At 41.5% G+C, this 25,820-nt stretch overlaps 1 protein-coding gene across 1 annotated transcript in view; it reads right to left on the reverse strand.

Annotated features, from left to right (window-relative positions):
• The window catches only part of CNTNAP2 (contactin associated protein 2), a 1,116,355-nt gene that overhangs the window by 352,822 nt on the left and 737,713 nt on the right, over positions 1 to 25,820 (reverse strand). Inside the window, exon 12 of the mRNA XM_075418555.1 lies at positions 6,101 to 6,220. Coding sequence (XP_075274670.1) covers positions 6,101 to 6,220 — 120 coding nt within the window. The remainder of the gene's footprint in view (positions 1 to 6,100; positions 6,221 to 25,820) is intronic.

Raw genomic sequence — 25,820 nt, forward strand, 5'->3', positions numbered from 1 at the left:
ATCAACAGACTAAAACTGGGATGCAGGATATTTCAGCCTACTTGGCAAGCAAAGACAGAAACATAGTCTGTTCTGTCTCCAGATCTCTCAGGGGTTTGTTATTTCATTCTGATGCTAGGAGGATGAACTCACCTTAGCAAGAAATTTTGCCCGCAGAAATGCTGCTCCAGACATCATCCCCTGATACTTCAATGACTAGTGTTCTCCTTCTTCCTCAGTATCTTTTCTCCCTTCTTTATACAGAGAGTCTGCCTTGATAAGTCAACTGGCCAAAACCAATGTCTTAAAAGGCTTGATGCTTTTGCCCTTAACCCCACATCCCCTCTATTTTCTTCTTTTTCTGTGGTTGTCTCTGGTCTGGTTTCACCTTCAAGGAAATAACCTTGGATACTCTGCAACAACGGCCTCAATCCATCTTAACTATCTGTTCCTCTTTTTATCCCTCAAATGTCCTTTTAATTTGCAAAAATGTTTGATACTCATCAAAAATCCTCCGAAGCAAAGCTCTACAACTGAAGGAAAGGTGTATAAGACACGCTGTTTAAAATCAAAACTTCATTTTATATGTTACATTTGAAGCACTGAAGCCCTTTTCCTTCCTGTATTTTACGTAAAAGACTTCAAATACTGTATTGGAAGCTTTCTGCAATGAGATTACACTGGGTAAGGTCTCTATACTTCTATTGTCGTGCAACAACTTACTATTGCCTAGTGACAAAGTTTTGTTTATTGCCTTTAAATGTGTGCCAATTTATTCTATTTGAGTTAACAACTAAAAAATATTAATTCCTTCCTCTATCAAACTGGAGAATGTACACAGAAAAAAAGTCTCTACATTTATTTATTGAATTAAACTGAACAAAATTTTATGTTTCACATGCATTGATAAGTATCTGTATGAATAAAAGTTTTTGTACCTTAGAAGTTCAGTAAATCAGCTCTCAGGCAAAATGTCTCATCTGAAAAACTAATTATACAGATATGTGCAATAGAATTAAACCTTTACCGCTGCTGGGACACTTCTCATCAGTATGTAGTGACAAATGGCACATTTATATTCAAGCCATATGTTTCTACATATGTCATAGTAAAAAGCACTCCAGTGACCCACTATTTACAGAAAGAAGACAGAAAAATCACAGGATACAACAGTTATGGTTGTTTAATGTCTACTCACACAGTCATTACCGTAATTATTACACGTGCCACTTCTGTTAGAAAAGCAAAGAGAGAAGAGAGGAAGGGGGAGAGTGGGTAGAGAAGCCACCCTGTACATTTGACCTTAATGAGGCAGGCTGTGAATACGCATGATGATTTCTCAAAGTGTTTGAAGATGTTCAAGCTTTAGGCAAAAGAACTGTACTAGAAAGGGGATAGGGTAAGTACCACTCAAATGGAGCCATTATGCTTGCAGCTATTTGGATCCTGGAATGAGATAAAAGCCACATCACAGGGGCATAATGACTTCAGGCCCAACAGAAAGAATTAACTGACGTATCTTCTGGTAAAACAGATTATCAAACCTTTCAGTTCTGCTTTGCATCAGTGGTCTAAATGATGAAGCAGAAGAAACAGCGGAAAGATTATGATCTCCCTATCCTCAGCATAGAGCCTCGAGGAACTACAGCAGTGCTGGTCTGCCTCTCCTACTGACACCCCACACAGCCATTAGGATAAATAACTAAGCACTAATCATCCCTGTGCATTGTTCCTCTGCTTATTCCCTATCCTCCACTCCGAAAATTCTTGCAGGACAAACACACAAGATAAGGTCAGGGTAAACTTACTGATCTGACACCTTTTCCCCATGATCCTTAGGAGAAAAAAGAACGAAACAGAAAAATCAGGGAGTCATTTTAACTTACTTCTTGTGTCTTTCTCAATGGGGCAGAAACAAGAACTGCCAGAGAGAGGAAACTGAACCAAGCCTAGAGATTCAGAAATACAAAATATCATGCAGAGTATGGGGCGAAGCTGTAACATACTCCAAGTTTACATCTTCCAACAAATATCTTAAAACAGCAGGTCCTTCCACTACAGCTACTGTTCTAATGACATTTGAAGAGAAAACAGGAAAGGCCTTAAACTGGATATGGCGATAGGAACCCTCATCTCTCGAAAAACGTGCTTGAACGTGGAGTCTAACTTTGCATTGTGGACCTGCCTCTGAAAGAGGGTAAGATCTTGGCCTTAAGAGCACAGAGCTTCGGAAGAGTTCCCTCTTGGGCTAAGACCACAAGCTGGGCTAAACTGAACAGCTGTCTAATGCTTAAACTTTATGCCACGTCACAGCTTCAAGGAATATTTTTCCTGTAAATGCATTAATTTGAAAAGTTCCAAATTTCCAACTCTACACATTTTCAATACTGTTTCTCATACAAGAAAAAAAAAAAAAGCTTCCTAAAATTTACAGAGTTCCTTTTGCTAAGTATTTGGAAAACTGCTGAACATCTATTGCAATGCCCTAGATTTTGAAAAGCTGTGTTACTGCAGCAGGAACAGATACTTCAGTGTGATATCTCAAACATTTTAATTCCACTATGAGCACATAAAACGTAACTGCTCGGTTCCTCTTCACTATCAAAACACAGCACTGTGCGTACAAGGTTTACTGGAGAAGACAAGGACAAGAGAATGTTGGGAGCTCTGGGATTTCTCTGACAGCACAGAGTAGTTTCTGGAGGCCACAAATTGCTGTGGGGAGCGCACACACATACGTATTTCTACGACTGACTGCACTATTGAATTGTCAGGACATCTTAGAAATCAGAACAATTTTTAGTTCCCACAGCAACATCTGTGAAGGGCAGGACTCCTCTAATTTTACTAAATTAAGACACACTGAAGATAGATATGGATTATGCCCAGAAATATGCCCAGACAGTTGTCTACTGCATCATAATTTTCTCCTCAGTTTTTTTTTTTAAATACTTTTTTGACACATTTGGGAACCTAACAGTTTCTGACTATAGAATCTGTAGGTGAAATGCTGACATAATGATGAAGTAACGAAATCTGTGATTCAGTATTTGTGATACAGTACCTTCAAGGGCTAAAGATGCAACTTCTAAATATACAATTTCAGTGGCTTTTCAGGATATTGCCCCTGCCCCTGAAGGTTTATAGTCAAGTGAGAGTGCAGCCTACTCTCCAGCATTTTGCACCAGTAAAACCATACTACACTAAGTGTGCAAGCAGTACATAACTGTTAAGTCACCTTGTTTCAGGAAGATGGATACTAGCTTTGCTGATAACCCTAACCTTGTGGACTTGTTTTCCATAAGAACTAAATTAGCAAGTTACATTTTACATTATCTTTTTAGTCACTCAGATGTTCTTACTCACTAGTTCCAACTGAATGAAACAGGGGATTTTTTAAATGTCTATTAGCATCTTGAGTAGTAATTTAATATAGAGATGTTGGTTTAACAGAATAGAGGGCTAATGGGAACCTTTAGATTTCACTCTCAGGCTAAAGAGGGAAATACAGTTAAGTATGTCTCTATTAAAGTAAAATATCACTATCCTGCCCATGCAGAATTTTTTTATTTACTATACTCCACATACTGTTCAGTATAGCTAGATTTGTAGGTTACTTCATTTTACGTTCACAAAAAAAATGTTCATTGTAATTCAGCTAGTTTAAGTTATTTTTCAAATACAGTGCTAGTAATAGCACAAACCTGCACAATTTTTGATACTAAAATTATCTGACAATTCTGCTCTTATTCTAATATGCTATAGCACCCTTTGTTATATGCTACAGAGTTCTACAGAAATGTGCTACTGTTGAAGGGAAGTAAAGCCCTCAAGTAACCTCCTTCTGCCCTTCTCTAGTATGTATATTACTGCTAGCACTCTACATCGATTCAGAAAAAAGATTTAGGGTGCTGTGAATTTTCTCATAAAACTTAGCTCTTTACCCTTCACAGTCTTCAGTGCTTAAGATGACCACTAATTAAAAGAAAATGAAAGCTCTAGCAGGTGCAATATATAGGTACTACACAGGACATATATAGATGATGTGCTCTACGAAGCTATCCAAGAACGACAGTCAGAGTGGCCTTCCAGTTTTAGAAGCAGAGACTGAAATTACTCCCCATCAATTTTCACATATTTCTTGCAGTCATCTGCATTTTAATGAAGGGATAGTTCTGTTAGGTTTTTATTTTTAAAATTTAAATGGTTACATGGATACTACTGCAAAATGCTTTTTTTTGTAGCAAAGAGTTGCTGATGAGAGCGATTCAGTTAAAATAAAAAGCTGCGTTTTTCCACAGCATGTCCTACATCCAAAGGAAGGGAATGAGCACTGTATCATGTATCCTAATGTTCATGATCTCTTTGCACTGGCTACGAAAAGGTCACATTTAAGTACTCTGGAAATTGCTTTGTAGACGAGAAATGTTAGTAAAACGAAATGGTTCTTTTACTTATCTGTTTTTTCCCCAGTGTTGGACAAGCTACTAGGACCTTCTGCTGCACTTTTTTATATTTAACACAAAGGAGAAATACTGTAGTACTAGATAGGTGTACTTTTTTTGTGCCTGACACCACTATGGTAGTGTATTTTTAATTTACCAAGTTACCCTTGAAGAGTACCCAAAAGCTACAGCTGGCGCTGAACACAACGGTTCTCTTTCTGAAGGCAGAAACTGCTGTAACGTATCAGCAATTGTCGGCACTGTTCCCTGCGGTACCTGCCTGACTAGTTACTGATCTATTTCAAGGTGCCAGCTGCGATTTAAAAAGCCCTAAATGGGTCAGGATCCACCTCTCTCAAAGACTGCCTTTACACCTGCGTCTCAGAACAGGCTGGCTGGCCTGTCCCTCCAGCTCAGGAAAGGCCGGTGGCACTCCCAGAGCTCAGGTCAGGCTCCCCTTCCGGTGTTCATCTCTCCTACAACTGCAGACGCTAATGGCAATACAAAACAGTGGTATTCTCCTGGTCTCCAACAGGCTGTCTACCTACAAGCACCTGATCTGGGGTCTGCTCCACATGCCCTGCATCCCCCCTCAAGTCAGCTTCCCCCCCCGGCCATCTCTCCCACCCATGCTGGCTAAAACCCTCCCCACAGGTCCAGGCGTGTAGAGGTTTCTGCCTCCAGCAAGAGCCACGCGAGCTTCAGCGACCACCATCTCTAACGAGGCAGTTACTGTCCAGCTTGTGGTTCTGCCTTCACCTTCACCTTGCTGATGCTGGCTCAGATGTACGCCGGACTTCCAACGCACACAGACCAGAATTGGAACTTATTATGCAGACACTGGGGGAAGTCAAGGGAAGTCTGTTGTGTCAGCTACCCAGCACTTCAAAGCAAGAAAAAGTGCTGAGACAACTGTCATGCATTAACAGACCAAAGAAATAATATGCTCCCAGTGCAGAAAATTGCCCCCTCATCTTTTTTCATTATCGTGTTTTTCTGCCTCCGCATGGCAATGCAGATGACCAAGGATCTCTTCCGTGAGATTACCCACATGGGAAATTGCCCATGCAAAACTAGCATTCAAAGCAGGGAGAAACCCACACAATAAAACGAAAATAAGCCAATGCAGTTATATACCCGGTCTCAGAAGTTAAACATGATGTGTCCTTCTAACACCAGTTAAAAAGACGAAACAGGCAAGAAAGCAAACTCAGATGGTTTTTTTTCTCTTGTAATTTCTGTTTCCTGCCTACGGTGCGAAGGGCATGAAAGTCAGCAATACCTGGACAGAAACAGAAGTCTGACATTTCTAAAACACTGCCTTATATAGCACCCCATGAACCATGGACATTACTGAACTATTATATATGTTGATATACAATAGTTTTTGGTAAATAGCCATATATATCTACTTTCTTTTTCTAATGATGCACCACTGAGGACACAAAGGCCTGCAAAGGCTAATTAACAGCTGTTGACTCCAAAAACTTAAGAAATGGATTAACTACTGCCTTGCTCAGACCATACTGAATGGTGACTACAGAATTGATGACGCCTCTCATGAAAAGCTCTCAGCAATCATTTTTCTTTTGCCAAGAAATATGAATTATGAAGAGACTCTCCCTCCCAACTTTATTAAAAAAAAAAAATCGAATTAGCAAATGGAATGCAGTTACCTGTCATGTTGCAGTAAACTTTCAAAGGTCCCAGTGCCCCACTGCCATCTGGATCTATCCAGTAGTAATTTGAAGTCTTGCCCAAGTGTTTGTACGCTTCACAAGAGAGTTCATAAATAGCTGGAACGAAATCAAACACAGCAATAAGGATCTTCACATCCTGGTGGAAAAAAATCCATAATGACAATAAATTGACTTGATTTATATAGCACGAACCATACCTTTGAGATTAAAGTACTGTCACTGACATTCACAGAAAACAAAGCATTTTTCCAAAAGATACAGAAGTGATTACAAGCTTGAGGCACACAATTTCATTTTCTGGCATGTAAGAGAAAGCCAGAATAGGAAGAGAATTCCAACAGCTTGGCAGTGGGGAGTATCTTTAAGCCATTTTTGAAAAGACTTTGGTTCAGAAGTTTGAAGAAAAACTTAACACAGTGTATAAACATAAATGGAGGCACTTTTACTGATCCAACATACTTCTCACTGTAGTTTATTTTCAAGAGATACACCAAAAAAGTTACGAGTTTTTCCACTGTAAATTTTAAATTTTTCAGGTTTTATTACAACTCAGAATAATACTGAGTTTCAAAACTGTGAAATTTCTCGCTACATGTGATTCCAGTCGCTACACAGCTCTACAGTTATTCTGTCACCTATCTCCATAACCAATATTCTGTTCCAGCAAGGTCTAAAATTTCACAATATTTACTGGAAGAAGTTTAGTTGATTTAGCAAGGGGGTTTGTTTCAATTTTTGCTTAACCTCTCTATACTGCTTTCTATTTCAAGTCATAAAACTGCTTGTCAAATTGTGTTACGATGAATAGCTCAGACATAATAACAGGCATTGTAGATAGAAGCTTTTGTAGTAATTCCCATATTTTCTTCAAAATGTATGACTGTTACAAAGTTATGTGTATTATACATGAATAAATGAAAGCATTTTATGCACAGAAAAAGTAAAACTGGTAATTTATATAAATTGGTGTGTGTATACATACATAACTGGTAAATTATATAAATATTTTTCTATGCAACTTTTTTTAAAAAAAAGGAATGTGTAAAGCTTCTTTGTTTCCCAAGGACCAGATGGTACAGCTTTTTTGTTTGGAATCAATCAATCAGCTGCTGAAAGAAATTAAATGTTTGTTTAACCAGACTTCATATCCACTCTAAAAATTCATCTAATTTGTTGGCAATTCTTGCAAGTGGTGTCTTTGCTCAGACTGGCTTTATTTCAAATGTCCATAAGGACGAGCTGGGCTCTGATGATGAGTAGCTGATCACACACACACACACACACACATTTAAAGGCCTCTGACCAACTATCGAAACACAGGAAGGAACGTGGAGCTGAAAAAAGTCTCCAATTTTGACGTGGCATGAATGCAACACTAAAGACTGTCACCTATGTATAAAGAGAATCTCCCTGTCAATGCTACAAGAGAAACAATTTCCTGGAAAGTTTGACGTGTTCTTTACAGGGTCTAAAGTCAATTTTATACAAGAAATAGGCACTTCAGTCAAATTGTGAACTATTCTGAGCCATTTCCACTTTCTTCCAAACCTAAGGTCAACAAATCTTTCATTATCAAGGACACTCTGTGCCTTTTTCAGGCACTTCATGCAGATTTCAGAAGGAATTCAGAAACATTTTTCTTCAGAAATATTTCTCTAACTCTCTACACGCTACCTAAATGTAATCACAAACTACCAGTTCTGTTAATCTATAATTGTTGTGATACCTAGATGCAAAGTTTAACAGATGCATTCCAGGTCAAGCCAAGATGATGATAAATATTGTTTGCAATCTCCTAAAATTTCGGTGTTTTCATTCTCTAAAAACTGTGAGAAAACCAAGGGAGTTTCGTCTTTGTGATATCCAGATCTTTATGTAACGCCATATGACTTTTTTCTCTCAGTTTGCTCCTTTCAAGAAGCCAGACCAATCTTTGTACAGAGATACCACTACAACTCAGAAAAAAAGATTAAACCGTGTTACATGGAAGAGAAAACCAAGTTACACTCTTTAATCAGGCACTCGTTTATCCCTGATGAACATTTCCACAGAAAATTAAAGGGTTTAGACACAACACCCTTCCTTCTGTTCTTTCAGGAGAAAGAGAAAGTAGTAGGTAGTTATTGGTTAGCATTGCAGCACAGAACAGAATGCTTTTGATTAAGTCAGCATTTGTTAACGTTCAAAATTATGCTGAGCTCCAAACAACAGAAATTAAGATTGTTCCTCAAATAAAGACGAAAGAGTAGGATACTTTAAATAAGTTCAACTTGCAAAAAGTGTTTTTATGAGTGTGTGACAGGTTTTTGGCAGGTTTTATCCATATGTAGATACATACTTAAAGACCTCACAAACGGCAATAAACAAAACCGAAATGGCAGGTTCCAGTGTAAGGAGCAGTAACATACAAATCACATAACAGGAGTATAGAAACAAAATTTAGGGATAAGCAGAGTTGGTATACTGACAAAATAACTGGTAATTAAGACGCAAAAGGAAACAGCAGGCAGAGAGGAACCTGATGAGGTTCAACAAGGGCAAGTGCAGGGTCCTGCACCTGGGGAGGAACAACCTCATGCACCAGTACAGGCTTGGGGTGGACCTGCTGGAGAGCAGCTCTGCGGAGAGGGACCTGGGTGTCCTGGTGGACGACAGGTTAACCATGAGCCAGCAGTGTGCCCTGGCTGCCAAGAAAGCCAATGGGATCCTGGGGTGCATCAAGAAGAGTGTGGCCAGCAGGACGAGGGAGGTTCTCCTTCCCCTCTACACTGCCCTGGTGAGGCCTCATCTGGAGTACTGTGTCCAGTTCTGGGCTCCCCAGTTCAAGAAAGATGAAGAGCTACTGGAGAGAGTCCAGCGGAGGGCTACAAGGATGGTGAGGGGACTGGAGCATCTCCCCTATGAGGAGAGGTTGAGGGAACTGGGCTTGTTCAGCCTGAAGAAGAGAAGGCTGCGAGGGGACCTTTTAAATGCCTACAAATATCTGAAGGGTGGGTGTCAGGAGGATGGGGCCAAGCTCTTTTCAGTGGTGCCCAGCGACAGGACAAGGGGCAATGGGCACAAACTGAGGCACAGGAAGTTCCGTCTGAACATGAGGAGGAACTTCTTCCCTCTGAGGGTGACGGAGCACTGGAACAGGCTGCCCAGGGAGGTTGTGGAGTCTCCTTCTCTGGAGATATTCAAGACCCGCCTGGACGGGGTCCTGTGCGGCCTGCTGTAGGTGACCCTGCTTCGGCGGGGGGGTTGGACTAGATGACCCACAGAGGTCCCTTCCAACCCCTACTATTCTGTGATTCTGTGATTCTGTGATCTTCTGGTGTATGAAGACACCTGATGACAGAAAGAGACCTTTTTGTTGACTTCCGAAGGCAAAGGGTAGCCACAAACATCAACAGCATAACAAACGTGGCAGGCACCAGGCAGAGAAGGCAACTGAAGGGGAGCAGAGTAAGACACGGTACTAAGATGTCAAAGTAGTAGATGATAACACGGAAAGTAAGACAACACAGGATCACCTTATAATTCAGTACTTCTTTTAAATGGGTTTTGGAAATGCTCCACAAAAAGATGAGTAGTGTGTAAGACAGAAGGAGAACAGGTAAAAACAGAAATTAAGAAACTCAAGGAAAACTTCGAATAGATGAAAGGACAAACACTTAAGGAACATTATTTTAGAAGAATACAACAAGGAAGAGACCATAGCAAAATCAAAGCAGCTTACATCATTAGAAAATTGACAAAGGTTACAATAAAGAAGCAAAGAAAGTGACAGAGTCGAGAAAGGACAAGCCAGCAAAATGTAAGATTGGGATATAAAGTCTACAGTGTTGATATGCAAACAAGGAGAAATGGTTACATATAACTACACAGAGAGAAGGGGGCAGAGAGAGAGAGAAGGGTCTTTTAGTGCTGATTTCTCCTGGAAGATAGGAAAAAAGAAAGAATGGACGGACTGAAGAAACAAGGGCAATAAGTCTCTTCTTTTCAAGCCAATAGAAGTAAAATGCTAAAAATGTGTATTTACTTTCTTGGTAGTTGGTCCAAACACACTACATATATATTTTTAAGGGACTTCAGAACACTATTAAACCTCAAAATCTTCCAACCTAAAGGTAAAACTCACATGTGTCCAGATAAGCCATTCCTAGCATAATACATCCAGTTACTTGGTTTTGTTTCATTTTTTTTTTTAACGTTACTTCTATTATTTCTGAAGAGAACAGGGAAAGAAACACCCTGCAAATGGCTTCCTGACTCTTAACTTGACATGCTATCACATGACATCAAAAGCTGTTCACAGCAATAAGAGGTGAAAACCTGGCCAGGCCAGTGACCCGAGGTCTTAGAGTCAGGTAAAAAGTATGTACAAAAAGAATCAAAAACAGAGAGAGAAGAGCACCAAAAAGATGCTACAGTCTTTTTAAAGTTTAATCACCTGAATAATACAGATCAAACTGAGACTACCAAATCCATTTCACGCTAAAATTCGAACGGGCTTGGCTGTGTTCTAACATGAAGTAAAAAGAACTTGGAAAAAAAAAAAAAACATGAAAAAAAAAAATCTCCTTTTAACTTTTGGTGTGAAACATCCAGCTTCTTTAAGCTTCTTAGTCTGGGCAGAAAATCCAGTCATTTTAATCAGCTTATAACGCATGTTGAAGTTCACCATCGACTACACTAACATTCACAGCAGTGGGTTTCAGCATGGCTTCAGGGGAAAAGTTTCTCTTCTCAGAAAAGCTTGACCAGGGAAGCAGACTAAGGGAGAACAGCTTAGAGTGAAACAAAAACTAACAACAAACCCCTGTAGCTACACAAACCCTAACATCATTTTCACAGCTGCATTTCTTCATGGCTTCTTTTCCACTCCCAGAGCTGCTCACCTGAACCCCAAAGGAGCAGTGTTGATGGACGGGGGAAGGCAATGCTCATTGAGGAGTTTCTAGGATTCTCTATTTTAAACATTTGAGGAGAAGTGAATGGCTCAGAAAACCAGTTTGCAGAATAGCTTTTTCCAGCTCCAGACTATTAGCCAAAAGCTGTAAGGAGTGAACTTCTCTCAGATTTCCATGGCTCTGTACCGACAGAGGGAAGCAGATGTTCTGACTTCTGTTTTACTTTCCGACTGGCACAACGATGGAGAGTTACCCACAGTGGCTGGCTATCTCTAGAGAGCAGAAGAGCTGAATGGTGAAAAGGATGTAGCAACTCTGTCACCCTATGAGATATTCCCATGGAGTTTCAGCACATCTTGGTGAACTACGGTTTCTGCGCCACTATGTAAAAAGGCAGCTTTAACTCTAGGACTGACAAACGGCCTCTTTTCACGAGTACAAAGCTCATTCTAAACAGAAGTCCTAGCGTGATCGTCTGCAATGCGGAATGTGTTACAATACTTTCTGTTTCTGTCAGCGAGTATGGCTGCTGAAGGGGATAAACTCCTTTAAACTGCTGCTAATACAGGAGTAAATCTCCGCTTCACTGCTGGGGCATAGCAAAGGTGTAGATTCACAGGAACTGATGGAATTCAGTGATAGTAAAAGTGACAAAAGTAGGCAATGCATCAGACCCATGCAGTCCAGCTACGCCTCTCCATCACTCTGAGCTTCCCAGGACAAGGCTGAAAGAGACGCAGCCTGCGAGGTGCCTGCCTTTACCTCACTCCAGCTGGTTTCAGCTCCTGAGCCCCTTCGAAAGGGCTCACAGCACAAACAGGCAAGCAAGGGGGAAAAAACCCCCAAGCTCACTCAAGAACTAGTTGCACACTGAAAGAGCACACTTGCAGTTTATTGTAACAGAAATGAATGAGTTTTACTTGTTGCTTTATTACAATATTTATTCAGAAGATTAATTTCAAAATGGAAAATGTGAAAAAACAATTTTTTCTATATAAATACACATACACTGCAAACTTCTGCTCTGTCAGCGGAAGTTTTTCTCTGTGCAGTAGTACAACAACAAACCTATCGCCACCTTTACTCATTCCAATGGTATATGGTGGAGAAACGATGTCTGTCACGTTTTTTTTTAAATTCATTAAGTGAACCAAAAATCTCTTCGTGACTCAAAGCAAGTTACATGTGAGAACACAAACCCTTCTGAACTTCAGATATGTATTCTGACAGTAAGAACACATGAAGCTGATGGTTTGCTTTACTATTTTATGTATATTATAAAGTGTTTTAAAAGCCCCACAAAAAGCCAACATGATGCAATGCAATATTTGTATTATTCCACAGGACTATTGCTGCAATGGTCAGAACCAAACCTTAAGTCTGTCAGTATTTTAAAGTTTGGATATAAAAATTCTGTAGATTGGAACTCACCCTTATAATGAACAGAAAAGAAAGCAAAAGCAGTGTGAGAGCAGAAAAAGTAAAATGAAGTCAAAAATCCAGTCTCCAGCTATAGTTAAACTTAGAATACGTACACGTGTTGTCGAAGTCAGACAGGAATCATGGAATCACAGAATCACAGAATGGTAGGGGTTGGAAGGGACCTCTGTGGGTCATCTAGTCCAACCCTCCTGCCGAAGCAGGGTCACCTACAGTAGGCTGTAGAGGACCTTGTCCAGGCAGGTCTTGAATATCTCCAGAGAAGGAGACTCCACAACCTCCCTGGGCAGCCTGTGCCAGTGCTCCGTCACCCTCAGAGGGAAGAAGTTCTTCCTCATGTTCAGCTGGAACTTCCTGTGCTTCAGTTTGTGCCCATTTCCCCTTGTCCTGTCACTGGGCACCACTGAAAAGAGCTTGGCCCCATCCTCCTGACACCCACCCTGCTATAAGCATTTATTAGGTCCCCTCGCAGCCTTCTCCAGGCTGAACAGCCTCTCCTCATAGGAGATATGCTCCAGTCCCCTCACCATCCTTGTAGCCCTCCGCTGGACTCTCTCCAGTAGCTCTTCATCTTTCTTGAACTGGGGAGCCCAGAACTGGACACAGTACTCCAGATGAGGCCTCACCAGGGCAGTGTAGAGGGGAAGGAGAACCTCCCTCGTCCTGCTGGCCACACTCTTCTTGATGCACCCCAGGATCCCATTGGCCTTCTTGGCAGCCAGGGCACACTGCTGGCTCATGGTTAACCTGTCATCCACCAGCACACCCAGGTCCCTCTCCACAGAGCTGCTCTCCAGCAGGTCCACCCCAAGCCTGTACTGATGCATGGGGTTTTTCCTCCCCAGGTGCAGGACCCTGCATTTGGCTTTGTTGAACCTCATCAGGTTCCTCTCTGCCCAACTTTCCAGCCTGTCCAGGTCACGCTGAATGGCAGCACAGCCTTCTGGTGTGTCTACCACACCTCCCAGTTTGGTGTCACCAGCAAACTTGCTGAGGGTACATTCTAACTCTTCATCCAGGTCATTGATGAAGAAGTTAAACAAGGCTGGGCCCAGTACTGACCCCTGAGGGACACCACTACTTACAGGCCTCCAACTAGACTCAGCGCTGCTGATGACAACCCTCTGAGCTCTGCCATTCAGCCAGTTCTCAATCCACCCCACCGACCACTCATCCAGCCCATAGTTCCTGAGCTTCCCTAGGAGGATATCATGGGAGACTGTGTCGAAAGCCTTGCTGAAGTCTAGGTAGACAACATCCACGGCTCTCCCTTCGTCTACCCAGCCAGTCATGAACAAGTATTTACTTTTACATCTCACATTTGAAAAGTTGAAGTAACCCTTTCAGGTATGACAAGGAGATGGCAGTATTGCTAGAAATCCATACTGCATCAATGCACACTCTCCAAAATGCTCTGCATTGCAATTCAGTTACATTCAAGTTATAGTAAAACATAGCTATATGTAACAATGTTTTCTTTTTCTATAACAAATATATTTTTGGTAAGCAAATCCCTCCACATCTTCTCATGTGCATGCACACACACACTCCTTGCTAGACGATTCTCCATTATCGTGAGCTTGAAATGCTTTCCTAAGTAGCTTTTGCCAGGTTTCGAAATGTTGAGGGTGCCCTTGTTCATTTGCTGTTGGCAAAGCAAATGTGGTTGGAAACTTCTGCTGAAGGTTCCTGGGTTTGCTCTTCCACCTTTTTAGGCTGTTTACAGAAGCTCCCGACACCTTCAGCTGTGAGAGCCGAACTCTACAATAAATTACAAATCAAAAGCCAAGGAGAACCACCTACCACCAGCACCCAAAAAAATAATCAGTCAAATAGTGACAGCAGGAGGAAACTAAAGCTGAAGCAGAAACCATCACCATTCTGATACTAAACTGCATATGTATCTGAAATGTTCACACTTCAACTCCTCTTTCTAAGTGTACGCACACTCACCTAAAAAGAGCTCCAAAGCATTAAAAACACCAAATACAGTCTGATCCTGCACAGAGAAGATTCTAAGACTTCTGTTTTAAGATTTATTTTTGCTATTTTTGCCTACTATGTAATTATCTTAATGTAAAAAAGACAACTGTCACCCGTTTTAGTTTCTGCATACCACCAAAGACCCCTTTCCAAAAATCCTTCTTGATTTAAAAATATCTTCAAAAAAATTGCTAAAATAACACCCTCCCTTAAAGAAAAGAAGGCAGCAGTGGGGAACAAAAATGAAATCCGAACTAGACAAAACTGTCTTGCAACTCCAACCACAGTTCTTCAAATTAAATTTCTGATGGAGACAGCAATGTCCATCTGACCAAAAGGTGGATCTTCAGCCAAGAGCTGCTCACCACAAGCCACACCGCTAAATTTCAGGTACTTGCAGCTGGGATGACCCTGCAAAATTAGGTTACCTTGATGAGAAAAAGCACGTTAAGTAGCACTTTAGATAAAAGAGAAAGCTCTAACAAGAGAAAGCTGTAAGCCCTCCAAGGCTGCTAGCCCTCCCAGGCCAGGCAGCAGTCAGCTGTGGCTGCTCGCAGTGTGCTCGCTCACCTGCACACACCAGAGCAGCAGGAAGGTGCCAGCACACTCCGCTACTACAATGCCGAGTTTCTGTGCCCAGTCTACCCGTCAGTAACTGCAATGAGGTTCACGTCCAGGATAAAAACTGAGTTTCTTGATGAGCTGTAGCTTTACGCACATCTTAATTATGATGTGTACATTAAAGGAACCATTTGGAAACTTGGTTCCTTTGGGAAAGAAGTGTTTGGGGTTTGGTTTGTTTTTTTTGGAAATGGATCTACTGTAATGCTAAAGAAATTCCAGAAAATTCTTTCTGACGAAATACAACAATTCTAGCTTCAGTTACATGACATCAAACACAAGCAAATGACTTTCATTAAGCAAAACCCAAGAAATAAGGAAGTGACCAAACGTGACATGCATTTGCCAATGCAATAACACATACTTATTAAGGACAATGGAAATGAGAAAACTTGCACTTCCTGGATTTATGTATAACTGAAAATTTGAGTAAACTAAAACCTCTAAACCCCCGTGAGTAATGCTTCCGATTTGCATGCTTCTGTTGCATTTGCAAGAATATTAATTTTGCCTATTTTTAAATAAATGTTGCTATACATGAACAGTCACCTGGCAAAACCACAATTTTCACATATAAATGCAATTAAGTAATTGGAAAATTAAACTGTAAATAAAAGAATTTGGGAATATTGGAAGGTACCATGAACAAGTCCACCAAAACATGAAGGGATTGAGAGCAGCCCTGCCGAGAATGACTGGGGGGACTGGTGGATGAAAAGCTGTTGATGAGCCGACAATGTGTGCTCACAGCTCAGGAAGCCAACTGCATCCTGGGCTGCATCAAGAGAAGCGTGGCCAGCAGGGCGAGGGAGGTGATTCTGCCCCTTTACTCCGCTCTCATCAGACCCCACCTGGAGTCCTGCGCCCAGCTCTGGAGCCCTCAGCACAAAGGAGGACATGGATGCGTTGGAGTGGGTCCAGAGGAGGGCCATGAAGATGATCTGAGGGCTGGAGCACCTCTCCTATGAGGAAAGGCTAAGAGAGTTGGGGCTGTTCAGCCTGGAGAAGAGAAGGCTTCAGGGAGACCTTACAGCAGCCTGCCAGTACTTAAAGGGGGCTTGTAAGAAAGATGGGAGCAGGCTTTTTATCAGGGTCGATTTGTGATAGGACAAGGGGTAATAGTTTTAAACTAAAAGAGGGTGAATTTAGACTGGATATAAGAATGAAATTTTTTACAATGAGGGTGGTGAAATACTGAAGCGAGTTGCCCACAGATGTGGCAGATGCCCCATTCCCAGGAAACATTCAAGATCAGGCTGGATGGGGCTCTGAGTAACCTGATCTAGTTGAAGATGTCCCTGCTCACTGCAGGGGGGTTGGACTAGATGACCTTTAAAGGTCCCTTCCAACCCAAACTCTTCTATGTTTCTATGAAACCATGGCTGTATATGATATGGCACATGCTTTAGCCAATCATTTTTCCAGTTGCAGCCAAACCAAGATCAAGCACTACCTCTCAGCCATGACTAGGTTACATCCGCAGCCAAAAGCTGAATTGAGCTATTGCAGTCCCAAAAGTACAAGCAAGCACAACCCCAGCATCTTCACACACCTTCAGAGTGAAACCAAGATTTGGTTGTTTTTTTCTGGGACACCATCACTATAGCGGCCCTTGGTTTGCTCTCACAGTTGGCTAGGACAAACATCTGAATTCTAAGAACTCAAAACTGCATCCTTTCATTGTGGCCATGTGAGATTAGTAGGAGTCTGTCACACACTGCACTACTATTTTGCTCACGGCAGTTCAAATACTAGTTAACTGCAGCCTAAGGTTTTAGTTCTGTTACTCTTAACATCACATTAAATAAGTACCACATCATTCTGTAAGACTTTCCAGGAAAAGGTAGTTCAATTGCTCAAATTATATTTGGAGCAATAAGCACCAGGAAAAAAAGCAGAATCTTTTTCGTGATCATAATTAGTGTAATAGCAGAATTGCATGGCTGGGATGAACCTCAAAGATAATCTAATCCACCTCCAAAACAGCTCAATTACTCCCATGTATTATTCCTGACATCTTCCTGTTCAAAATCTCCCATGATGTAAATTCCTCAACCTGCCAAGGCAGCTTAGAGCTCCACCAGCCCTTCAGCATCAGCGTTTCTCCCGCTCTGTTTACACTGGGAAGCTGCTCTGCTGCGATTTAAACTCAGCATTTCTCTTCTGACCCACCACAAATTTGGAGCACAGCTTATTGCACTCCTCCTTGCAGCCATCTTTTGTCTATTCGCAGATATGAATCTCTTCTTTACATTAAATAGGATAAGTTTGTTCATCTTGGCCACAGGCTGTGTTTTCTAGGTGCTAGATTATTCCTCTTGCTCTGCGCTGAACTCTCCAATTTTTTCATGAAGCTCAGCATATGAAAGCGGACAATGTCCAGCACAGCAGGACTGATCTGCACATCCCACAAATTATGCTTCTGCTAATTCATTCTGAAATAGCATTTTCCTTATTCACAGAAGCATATGCAATGAACTACAAGACAAATAAGCCAGCAAAAAAGCCTGCTCCTACAGAACTGAATAAAAAACCAAACAAAAATAAATCAGCGGTTTTCCTCAACCTCTGCTTCTGCCATTGGTTTATTCCTCCTAAGCACGGTCCTTCCCAATGCTCAGTTGCTCTGCACCCCAAAAGTCTTATAAATAGCTTCCAAAAAAAGTCCATTCTTTAATTTTTTATATATAAAATATTATATATTAAAATATATTAAAAATATATATTCTATATAAATAGAAGTATTACATAAACACATACAGATTATTCTTTTTTAAATGAATTGGGAAGGTAAACCAACAGAAGGAATTTCAGCGCTCTATGGCTAGACTGGTGTACATTTCTGCCCACTGTTGCACTGGCTGTCATGCCACTAAAACTTTCCAACAGCAAAGCTCCTCCGTGACTGCACATGAGCCTTTTTCCTGCTGTCATCGATCTACATTTCAGCCTTCTTAAGGTTCTGAAGTTACGGATTGCCTCCTTCCCAGCTACTATATCTGCCTCACACTCTCCCCCCTGCCTCCTACTGCGAGCTAATGAACTTATAAAGGATTCTCATTATTAGCGTAATATTCAAATATGCCCTGTAGAAACAGAAAGGAAATTAAAAAGCAGAAAAAAATAAAAATAATAAGGTATGTGGAAATTTGCCAAATTTGTGTCGTTGACTCTAGGCTCGTTTATGTCAGTGATAAACAAGACAATTACCATTGTGGCAACAAAGGGCAGAAAGCAGAGGGGTTGCAAACAGAATGAGAGCACAAGTTTATTTGCCACTGCGACATTAAAGAAAATTACTGCCATGGGGGTGCAAACTGTAATCTGAGTTACCACACAGTAGTGCAATCAGGAATTTGCTACAAATACAGAAGAAAAAACATCCCATTTATGGCAAAAAAAAAGACGCTTCTATTTCTCTCTCGATTTCATTCTTTCTTTGCTTTGGGCTGGCAGAGGGAAGGCAGAGAGAAATGAATTTAAATCCAAAAGGCTGATCAAAGATGGATTTTTAAACAAATTTAGCAGTGATTTTAAATTAGAAGCCATAGATTAGTCAATTAGCATCCTTGTCACAGTGTCAGCCTACAGACATCACAAGAAAGAATTATAATTAGACACCAATTTTTAACAAGGTGTTTTTGACAATTAAGTCATTCAAGGATATACAAACACTTTTTTTTATAAAAACAAAGCCTGTAATCTAGCATGGTTCTTTGTGGCTGAAATCAACACCATTTAGGATAAAAACATTTGAAAGGGAGAACTGCAAGTCATGCCAAACATCTCCACTTCAGGCACACTTTCATTTTAAATCTGGATGGTCTGGCACGTTTGTGTAGCTGTAACGCGTTACCGGGCACTGCGTCTGAGGGGGCAGATTGCCAAACGAGCCCAGCGACAGGACAAGGGGCAATGGGCACAAACTGAAGCAGAGGAAGTTCCAGCTGAACATGAGGAAGAACTTCTTCCCTCTGAGGGTGACGGAGCACTGGCACAGGCTGCCCAGGCAGGTTGTGGAGTCTCCTTCTCTGGAGATATTCAAGACCCGCCTGGACAAGGTCCTGTGCAGCCTGCTCTGGGTGACCCTGCTTCGGCAGGGGGTTGGACGAGATGACCCACAGAGGTCCCTGTCAACCCCGACCATTCTGTGATTCTGTGATTACTAATCCCAACACGCATTAGTCCCACACTCATATACAGGACTGTAATTAACTTTTATTTTTACATGCCTTGACAGTTGTTGCAACTGTCACCACCTCCTGCCCCTTCCCACGCTCCTCCCCACCTCAGACCCCCAAACATTTCTGTATCTGAACCTATCCTAGCCAGCAACCCTATGAAGCAAAATCTGATCCCTTGCTCGGCTGTACTTACTCCATACAAGCCTCACTTCACTAAAACTTAAAAGTTATTAAAAAAACCCAACTGGTCAAATAAAACAAGATTTCTTAAAACCTTACATTAAAAGCTTTTGTTTGGAAAAAACCAAACCACACCATAGCTTACCTACAAAGCAATAGCTATACACACCGACTTATGGACACCTAAGCAAACAGTGGGTTTTCCAGAGGGGCTGAGCACTTGTTTCCACCAACAGAAAAGAACTAAAACATTATGAAAACAAATGCTCATACCAGCACTTACATTATCTCAATCGAAACGTCCTCTCTCAACATGACACCAATTTAGAACCAATGCATCACCTTTGTCATTGCCATTAATCACTAAGCAACTCGCAATGCCAACAGATTTCAACTTTTTTAACTGCCATAAAAATATCAGCAGAAACATTTGCTCCACGTCCCCTTTTTTTTATGTTTTCTCTCCAATACTTTCAATTGGGAACGATTGTGTCTTAGCAACTTTTCACACCTTTTTCGCATAATAGATGAGCTGTGAAATTCGTGCCATGTTAGATAGGTACCTTGGAGGTTGCCCTGGTTGGCACGTGCTCTCTTGCACTGGTATCTGTTTCCCTAACAGCACTGTAGAGTATTCATTTAGACTATTTACTGAGGGGAATACGGGGAAAGTGTTAGGTTCTGTGGAAAGAGGCCATCTGCACACCCGCAGAGGAGCTCAGAGATGCAATGGCAGGGGAGAAGCCCAACTAATACCCTGCCAAGCTGCTCCTAGGTCCATCGCAGAAGCCATCAGGCCATCAAAGACCCATCTCCACAAGCCCAGAGAGCAACCCAAATCAAGGACTCCCAAGCAACAACCAACCTGTCTGGGGCTGTTCCAGCACGGCCTCAGCTCCAGTGTCTGGGCATGGAGCCCATCACCACCAGTCACTGCGAGCAGCTCTCCCCAGCACCTTTCAGACCAATGAGGTTGCTGCTTAGAGGTAGGGCACATTATGGGATGCATGGGAAACATAGTTCAGGATCGCACAGGACTTCTGGGATGTTCAGGGGCAGAACCAAAGGCAGGAAAAGGGAGAGGGTTAGGTGATATGGAGGAGGAAAAAGTGCAGAAAAAGAGAGGGATAAATGTAAATAGTGGTCTGGTCGGTATGCTCGCCTGGTTGTGCCCTGCATCTGATCAGCGCACTCTACCCTGCCTTCTTACTAAATTCCTTTCTATCTCTTTCCTGGGCGAGGGGCTCTCGATCCTGCGTGCACGTGTGTGTATGGGGGTGTGGATGCCAGCAGCTGGGGTCACACCAAGGTTGGAGGGTCCCTGTGTCCGTGGTGCCAGCCACTGGAGCAAGTGCAGGTGTGTGTGTGCACAACGGCTAGCAAAGATCAAGCTGGACTAGCCAGCAAGTGGGGGGAAGCAGGTCTGTAAGGGCCAGCTCTGGATGTGAGAGCAGCTGGCTGTCTCTAGGGGTAAGCGCACAGGGGGGTCAGCTGTGGGGACCCAAAAAGTCCTGGCCAGCTCTGGGTGCGTGTGTACTCAATAGTCTGTACCAGTAACTGAAGTGGAACTGCTGCCTCATGGGTTATATGCCCAGGTGACAGAAACTGGGGAGACTGGGACGGAAGGCCAGCGACTGGGCAGACAGAGAGCCTGAGCCTTGCTGCTGGAGGGATCCACCCCTGCTCCTTCTGTTGGACCTCCATCCTGCTCAGCCAGAGTGGGAAGCAGTGTGAGGCTGCTGGTGCTGTCCATGTTTGTGTGAGTGCAGAGCGTCTGTGATATCTGTGGCCAGCCACATACGTATGTAGTGTACATGTGTGCTTTACATGTGCCTGTCTGTCAGGAATACATCTTTAGCCTTGCTATCGGTAGGATCCGCGGTCATCGAGCTGCAGCAGCACCACCTCTTTTGGGCTGTTCAGTTTGGCGTGATATGTTTTCTTCTAACGCAAAGTATCGCACAGCATATCCATTTCAAACAGCGTACTAGGTCATAACACAGGACTTGCACCCTGTAGCCATTTCCCCTTTTATTTATGGTTGCAATTAACTTCATACAGAGCCCTGAATCTGCAGGTTATACTCAGCTACACTGATATTCAACACATCTCCCTTCTCTCTGATCACTACTGTACTGATTGACAAGTAGTTGAAGTGACCAGGACCCAGGTGAAGCTCCCAGCTTCTGTACAGCAGAGCTTTCTAATCTGTGCAATGTGTGTGATGGTAGTCATCCAAACTGCTGGAATAAAACAAACACAAAGACCATGTGAAGGGGAGGGGGGAAAGTCAGAGCAGATGATTAGAGAAGGAATGATAAAAGGAGGAAACAAACTGCTGAGGTTGATAGGCAACCACAAAGAAATTGAGAAACATGAAAATGGGGAATATACAAGTGGGTTTGGAAAGGAGATGCATAGTTGAGAATTTCAGAAAGGTGTAACAAGTCCTTGTAGCTCAGTTACCACTGCATTTCTCAGATTTATGCTTAGGCTGTTTGTAGAGCTCTGAAGTAGCAGTGGCAGATACACTAAAAAAAAAAAAAAAAATTGACAAACGCCACGTTATGTTTTCCTCTATGTTTTAGAGCATCTACTAGTTCCTTCTGATCCTAAAGGTATACTAAAAACATATCATATAAAATAGCGCAACCACAGACACAAGAAAATTTAATCTAAAGTTTTCTAAACAAGTGATCAGCTGATTAGGGAATACAGATGTGACAGATCAGTTAATGTAGAAGCTACATAAGGATATTCTGCTGAGAAAATGAACTGCAAACTATATCAACACGTTTACGTACTTCTACTAACATCAGCTAATATCCAACTGTATTTACGAAACAGTAGCATCTTCCATGTTTTTGTAAAGTTAGCTAAAAGTAAACATACCTAGAGGATTCCCCAGGTTTCAGTAAGATGTATAAGGAGTTCCAGTAACCTGCCATTATTTCTGCTAAAAGACTTGCCTAGCCAAGATAATTATTAGCCATCTAACCTAAAGTGAAATTTTAAAGCAACATCTATGAAGTATGACTGATACCAAACACCTACTTCTGCAAACAGATTTTGGTCCTACAACTTGCCCTGCTTTGTCTCCCATTTAAATTACAGCATACTTGGAAGGAGACTAAAACTCAAAAACCCACCATACTAAAACTACAAAAAACCATCAGAGCTCTTGCCTCTGAGTGAAAAGGGTCAATGTGGATAATTGATTCCTAAGGCAGGGATGTAGAGCTGCCAGAAACTTCCACTACAAAGAAGCCTGAGTATACTGGAAACATGACTATAATGATGTTTGAGAAAGGTAGTATGCATAAACAAGAACTCAGCTGTATAAAAAAAATACCATATATATACTGTCCACAGAGAAATGTCATAAGAGGACTGGCAATAATTATCCTCTATGCTCATTTACTACTGGAGCCACACACCTACTATTGCAAAGATAAGCACTGTCATACGAGTTGGTAAGGCAAATTATAGCATACAAAGCACAAGAAGTATCTCAGGGTTTCCCTCCACTTAATCAAAAATGTCTATCCACCCCACACGAACCACGTGAAACCCTGTTACAAACAAAGCAGTAAGAAATTGAGCTGACATGTTTTGTTACCCTTTGCATGGATTTCCATAGTTTGGCTTTCCTTATCCTTGCTCTCCATTTTCTTCTGCAAGTGCAACGCTTCCCATGGCTTCAGCTCGTGACAAAAGAATACTAGGACACTCTTTCAGAGTTGCCAGCCAGGTCTGAGCGATGATCAGCCTCTAATCTCATCAGCAGAAGTACAATGCAGTGGTCTCCTCCACTGCCTTCAGGGACAAAACATAAGCACATCCCCCAACATACCACACTTCTGCATTTGGACAAGAACAACTAAGTCACCCCAAAGGGTCAACTCCAATGAAGTAATGGTACCTTGCAGGGGAAGGCTTCTTCAGAAGACTCAGCAGGGTTCTACCCCAAGCAGCCCATTGCAGAAGCAAGGCTCCATTGCTTCCCCTCCACTTCAGGATTAAGTCTGAATTGCTCTACAGCATTTTGCATTTTCAAGGCTACATACCAGTAAAGATGAGTGGCTCCCACCAAAGCAAGCTTGGAAATTCAGTTCTCGGAGACTTCGGGGTAACCGGCCCCCAGTCTTATTGCTGGGATATGACAGAGTTGATTGCAAAGCCTCTGCTTTCTCCAGCTGATTATCTAGGGCAGGCAAAGTACTTACTGCACCCCTCTTCCCCAGTCACACGCATAGCGAGTAACACAGAAGTCTCTGGGCGTCTGCTTTTCCCGTCATACTTCTAACCGCAGTAGGAGTTTCTTACACATTCGTACAACAAGATCACAAAACCCAGCACTATTACGAGGCAGCAATGGGAGGTGGTTAGCGGTTTCTGAAAGATCATCCTCCCTTCCAGTAAAAACTCTGGTGTTACAGGAAACCAAGGAACAGTTCCAGAATTTTCTTGAATAGTTTCCTTTCAAAACAAGTTTTTGATATAAACATTAGCTTACCAACATTTAGCATCTTTCCAGCGTGGTAGATGATAACTGAGGGTCTGATTCTGTATTGATCAACTGTTCTCATTAAACTTTTGGAATGAAAAGATGATGGGGGGAGAGTTGCAAGCTTTCTTCTAATTTTTTTCAGGTAACTCGTCTGCTTGTAATGTTTTTCCTAAGTCTCACAGCACTTACAAAGAGCATCATAATTCCCATTGTATAAATGAAGAAAAAAAAACAAACAAAGAAAACCCCACACAACTGAGAAAGAGAAATAACTTGCCCCAAGATTACATCCCTGGGAAATGCTAACAAAAAGGACTGAATCTAAGTATGCTAATTGTCAATCAACAGTCCTATCAGATTGATCATATTGCCTTCCACACATGGTAAAAATCATTACAAATATAGAACGAATCAAATCTTTCTACACCAGGTAATGTACATAGGAATGTCACAAACCCTAGATAATGTCTGGTTATCTGTTGGTATATATTGCCCTTTTAATGGCAAGCATAACTAAAAAACAGTATGCTCCTCTATTCTCAATCAAAAAAAAAAACTTTAAAAAAAAATTACATCTGGAGAGATAAAAACTTCTGCATGTACATCTGAAGAAGTTCTCATTGCTTTGAATACCATGCATCTTCACAGTTGATCTCTGCATTAACTTCATTCTCTCACATGTCTGAGCAAGCCAGAATTAGAACGACTGCAAAACGTGTTCTTTCCTTCTAATGGCTGTCAATGGGATTTTAATATCTGCACCCTAATGCTTTTTTTTTTTTTTTTTTTTTTTACAATTAAAGTGTTTTAACAGTGAAGTAAGCAATATGCTAGATTGTCTTAATGGAAAAGTTTAAGAAAGAGCTAATTAATTTTGAAGTCTTTACATGCAGAGTCCTTTTCAGGCTATGATTAATTCTGACTTTGATTTTACAGCATACATGAGCTGTTTTAAAGTTATCTATTGTTAACTACGTGTTCTCTTTTAACTGTCCCCTGGAAACAATATTTTGTTGTACATTCTGAATAACAATACAGCACACGTTACAGCTGCCTGCAAAAAAACTTATCTAATACCCAAGCTTTCCCAACTGCAGGCTGCAATTCAGGCACGTTGCATGGTTAGTTTTAAACGTGTTAACTAGGTCACAGAATTCAGGGACCGAAAATGCTCTGAACTAGAACCTGACTTCATACTGTTATTGCACTGGACCCCAAATACATTTCCCCTGCCTAGTAGAAATTTAGCTTAAAAACTCACAACACTTGATTGTAATTTAGAGCTACGTATGATCAGCCCAACTGTACAAACAGCTAAAACTTGAAGCCCAATTTCAGCCCTTACACTCTCTCTCTCTCACACCTCATCTGATGATAGAGTAATTTCCAGCTGATTTTTTAATTTCAACATAATTACTGCTGGTTAACTATTCATATCCTGCTTTGCATCCTAATGCTCAATTTCTCAACTTAACCTTCACCAAATAGTACTGATGTTATTGCTCACTTTGAAACTGCAGCCCTTTCTGTCCTGAACACAGACTCCATCCATTTACTTACAATAAAAGTCCAAGTTGCTTCCAATTTATTACACTTTTTGCATTTCACAAACACCTGGTGCAGAGCAGTCCTCATCTTAGAAGGTAATAAATTAGTAGCAGCAGAAGTAACCATAGCTTATGGCACTAATAAGAAGCTTATTTTTAAAAAAATAAATATTGGAGTACAAAACCAAAAAACATCATCATCCCCAAACTCTAAAAAAATATTAACAGAGTACAAAGCTATTCTTATCCCAGTTTTGCAGGAACAGCTCAAAAATGCAGCAATTTAAGGCTTGTATTTTTCATATGAAAAATTACGTGAAGATCTCAGACTACACC

The sequence above is a fragment of the Opisthocomus hoazin genome, chromosome 4, assembly GCF_030867145.1.
Source record: "Opisthocomus hoazin isolate bOpiHoa1 chromosome 4, bOpiHoa1.hap1, whole genome shotgun sequence".
In the NCBI taxonomy this organism is placed as follows: domain Eukaryota; kingdom Metazoa; phylum Chordata; class Aves; order Opisthocomiformes; family Opisthocomidae; genus Opisthocomus; species Opisthocomus hoazin.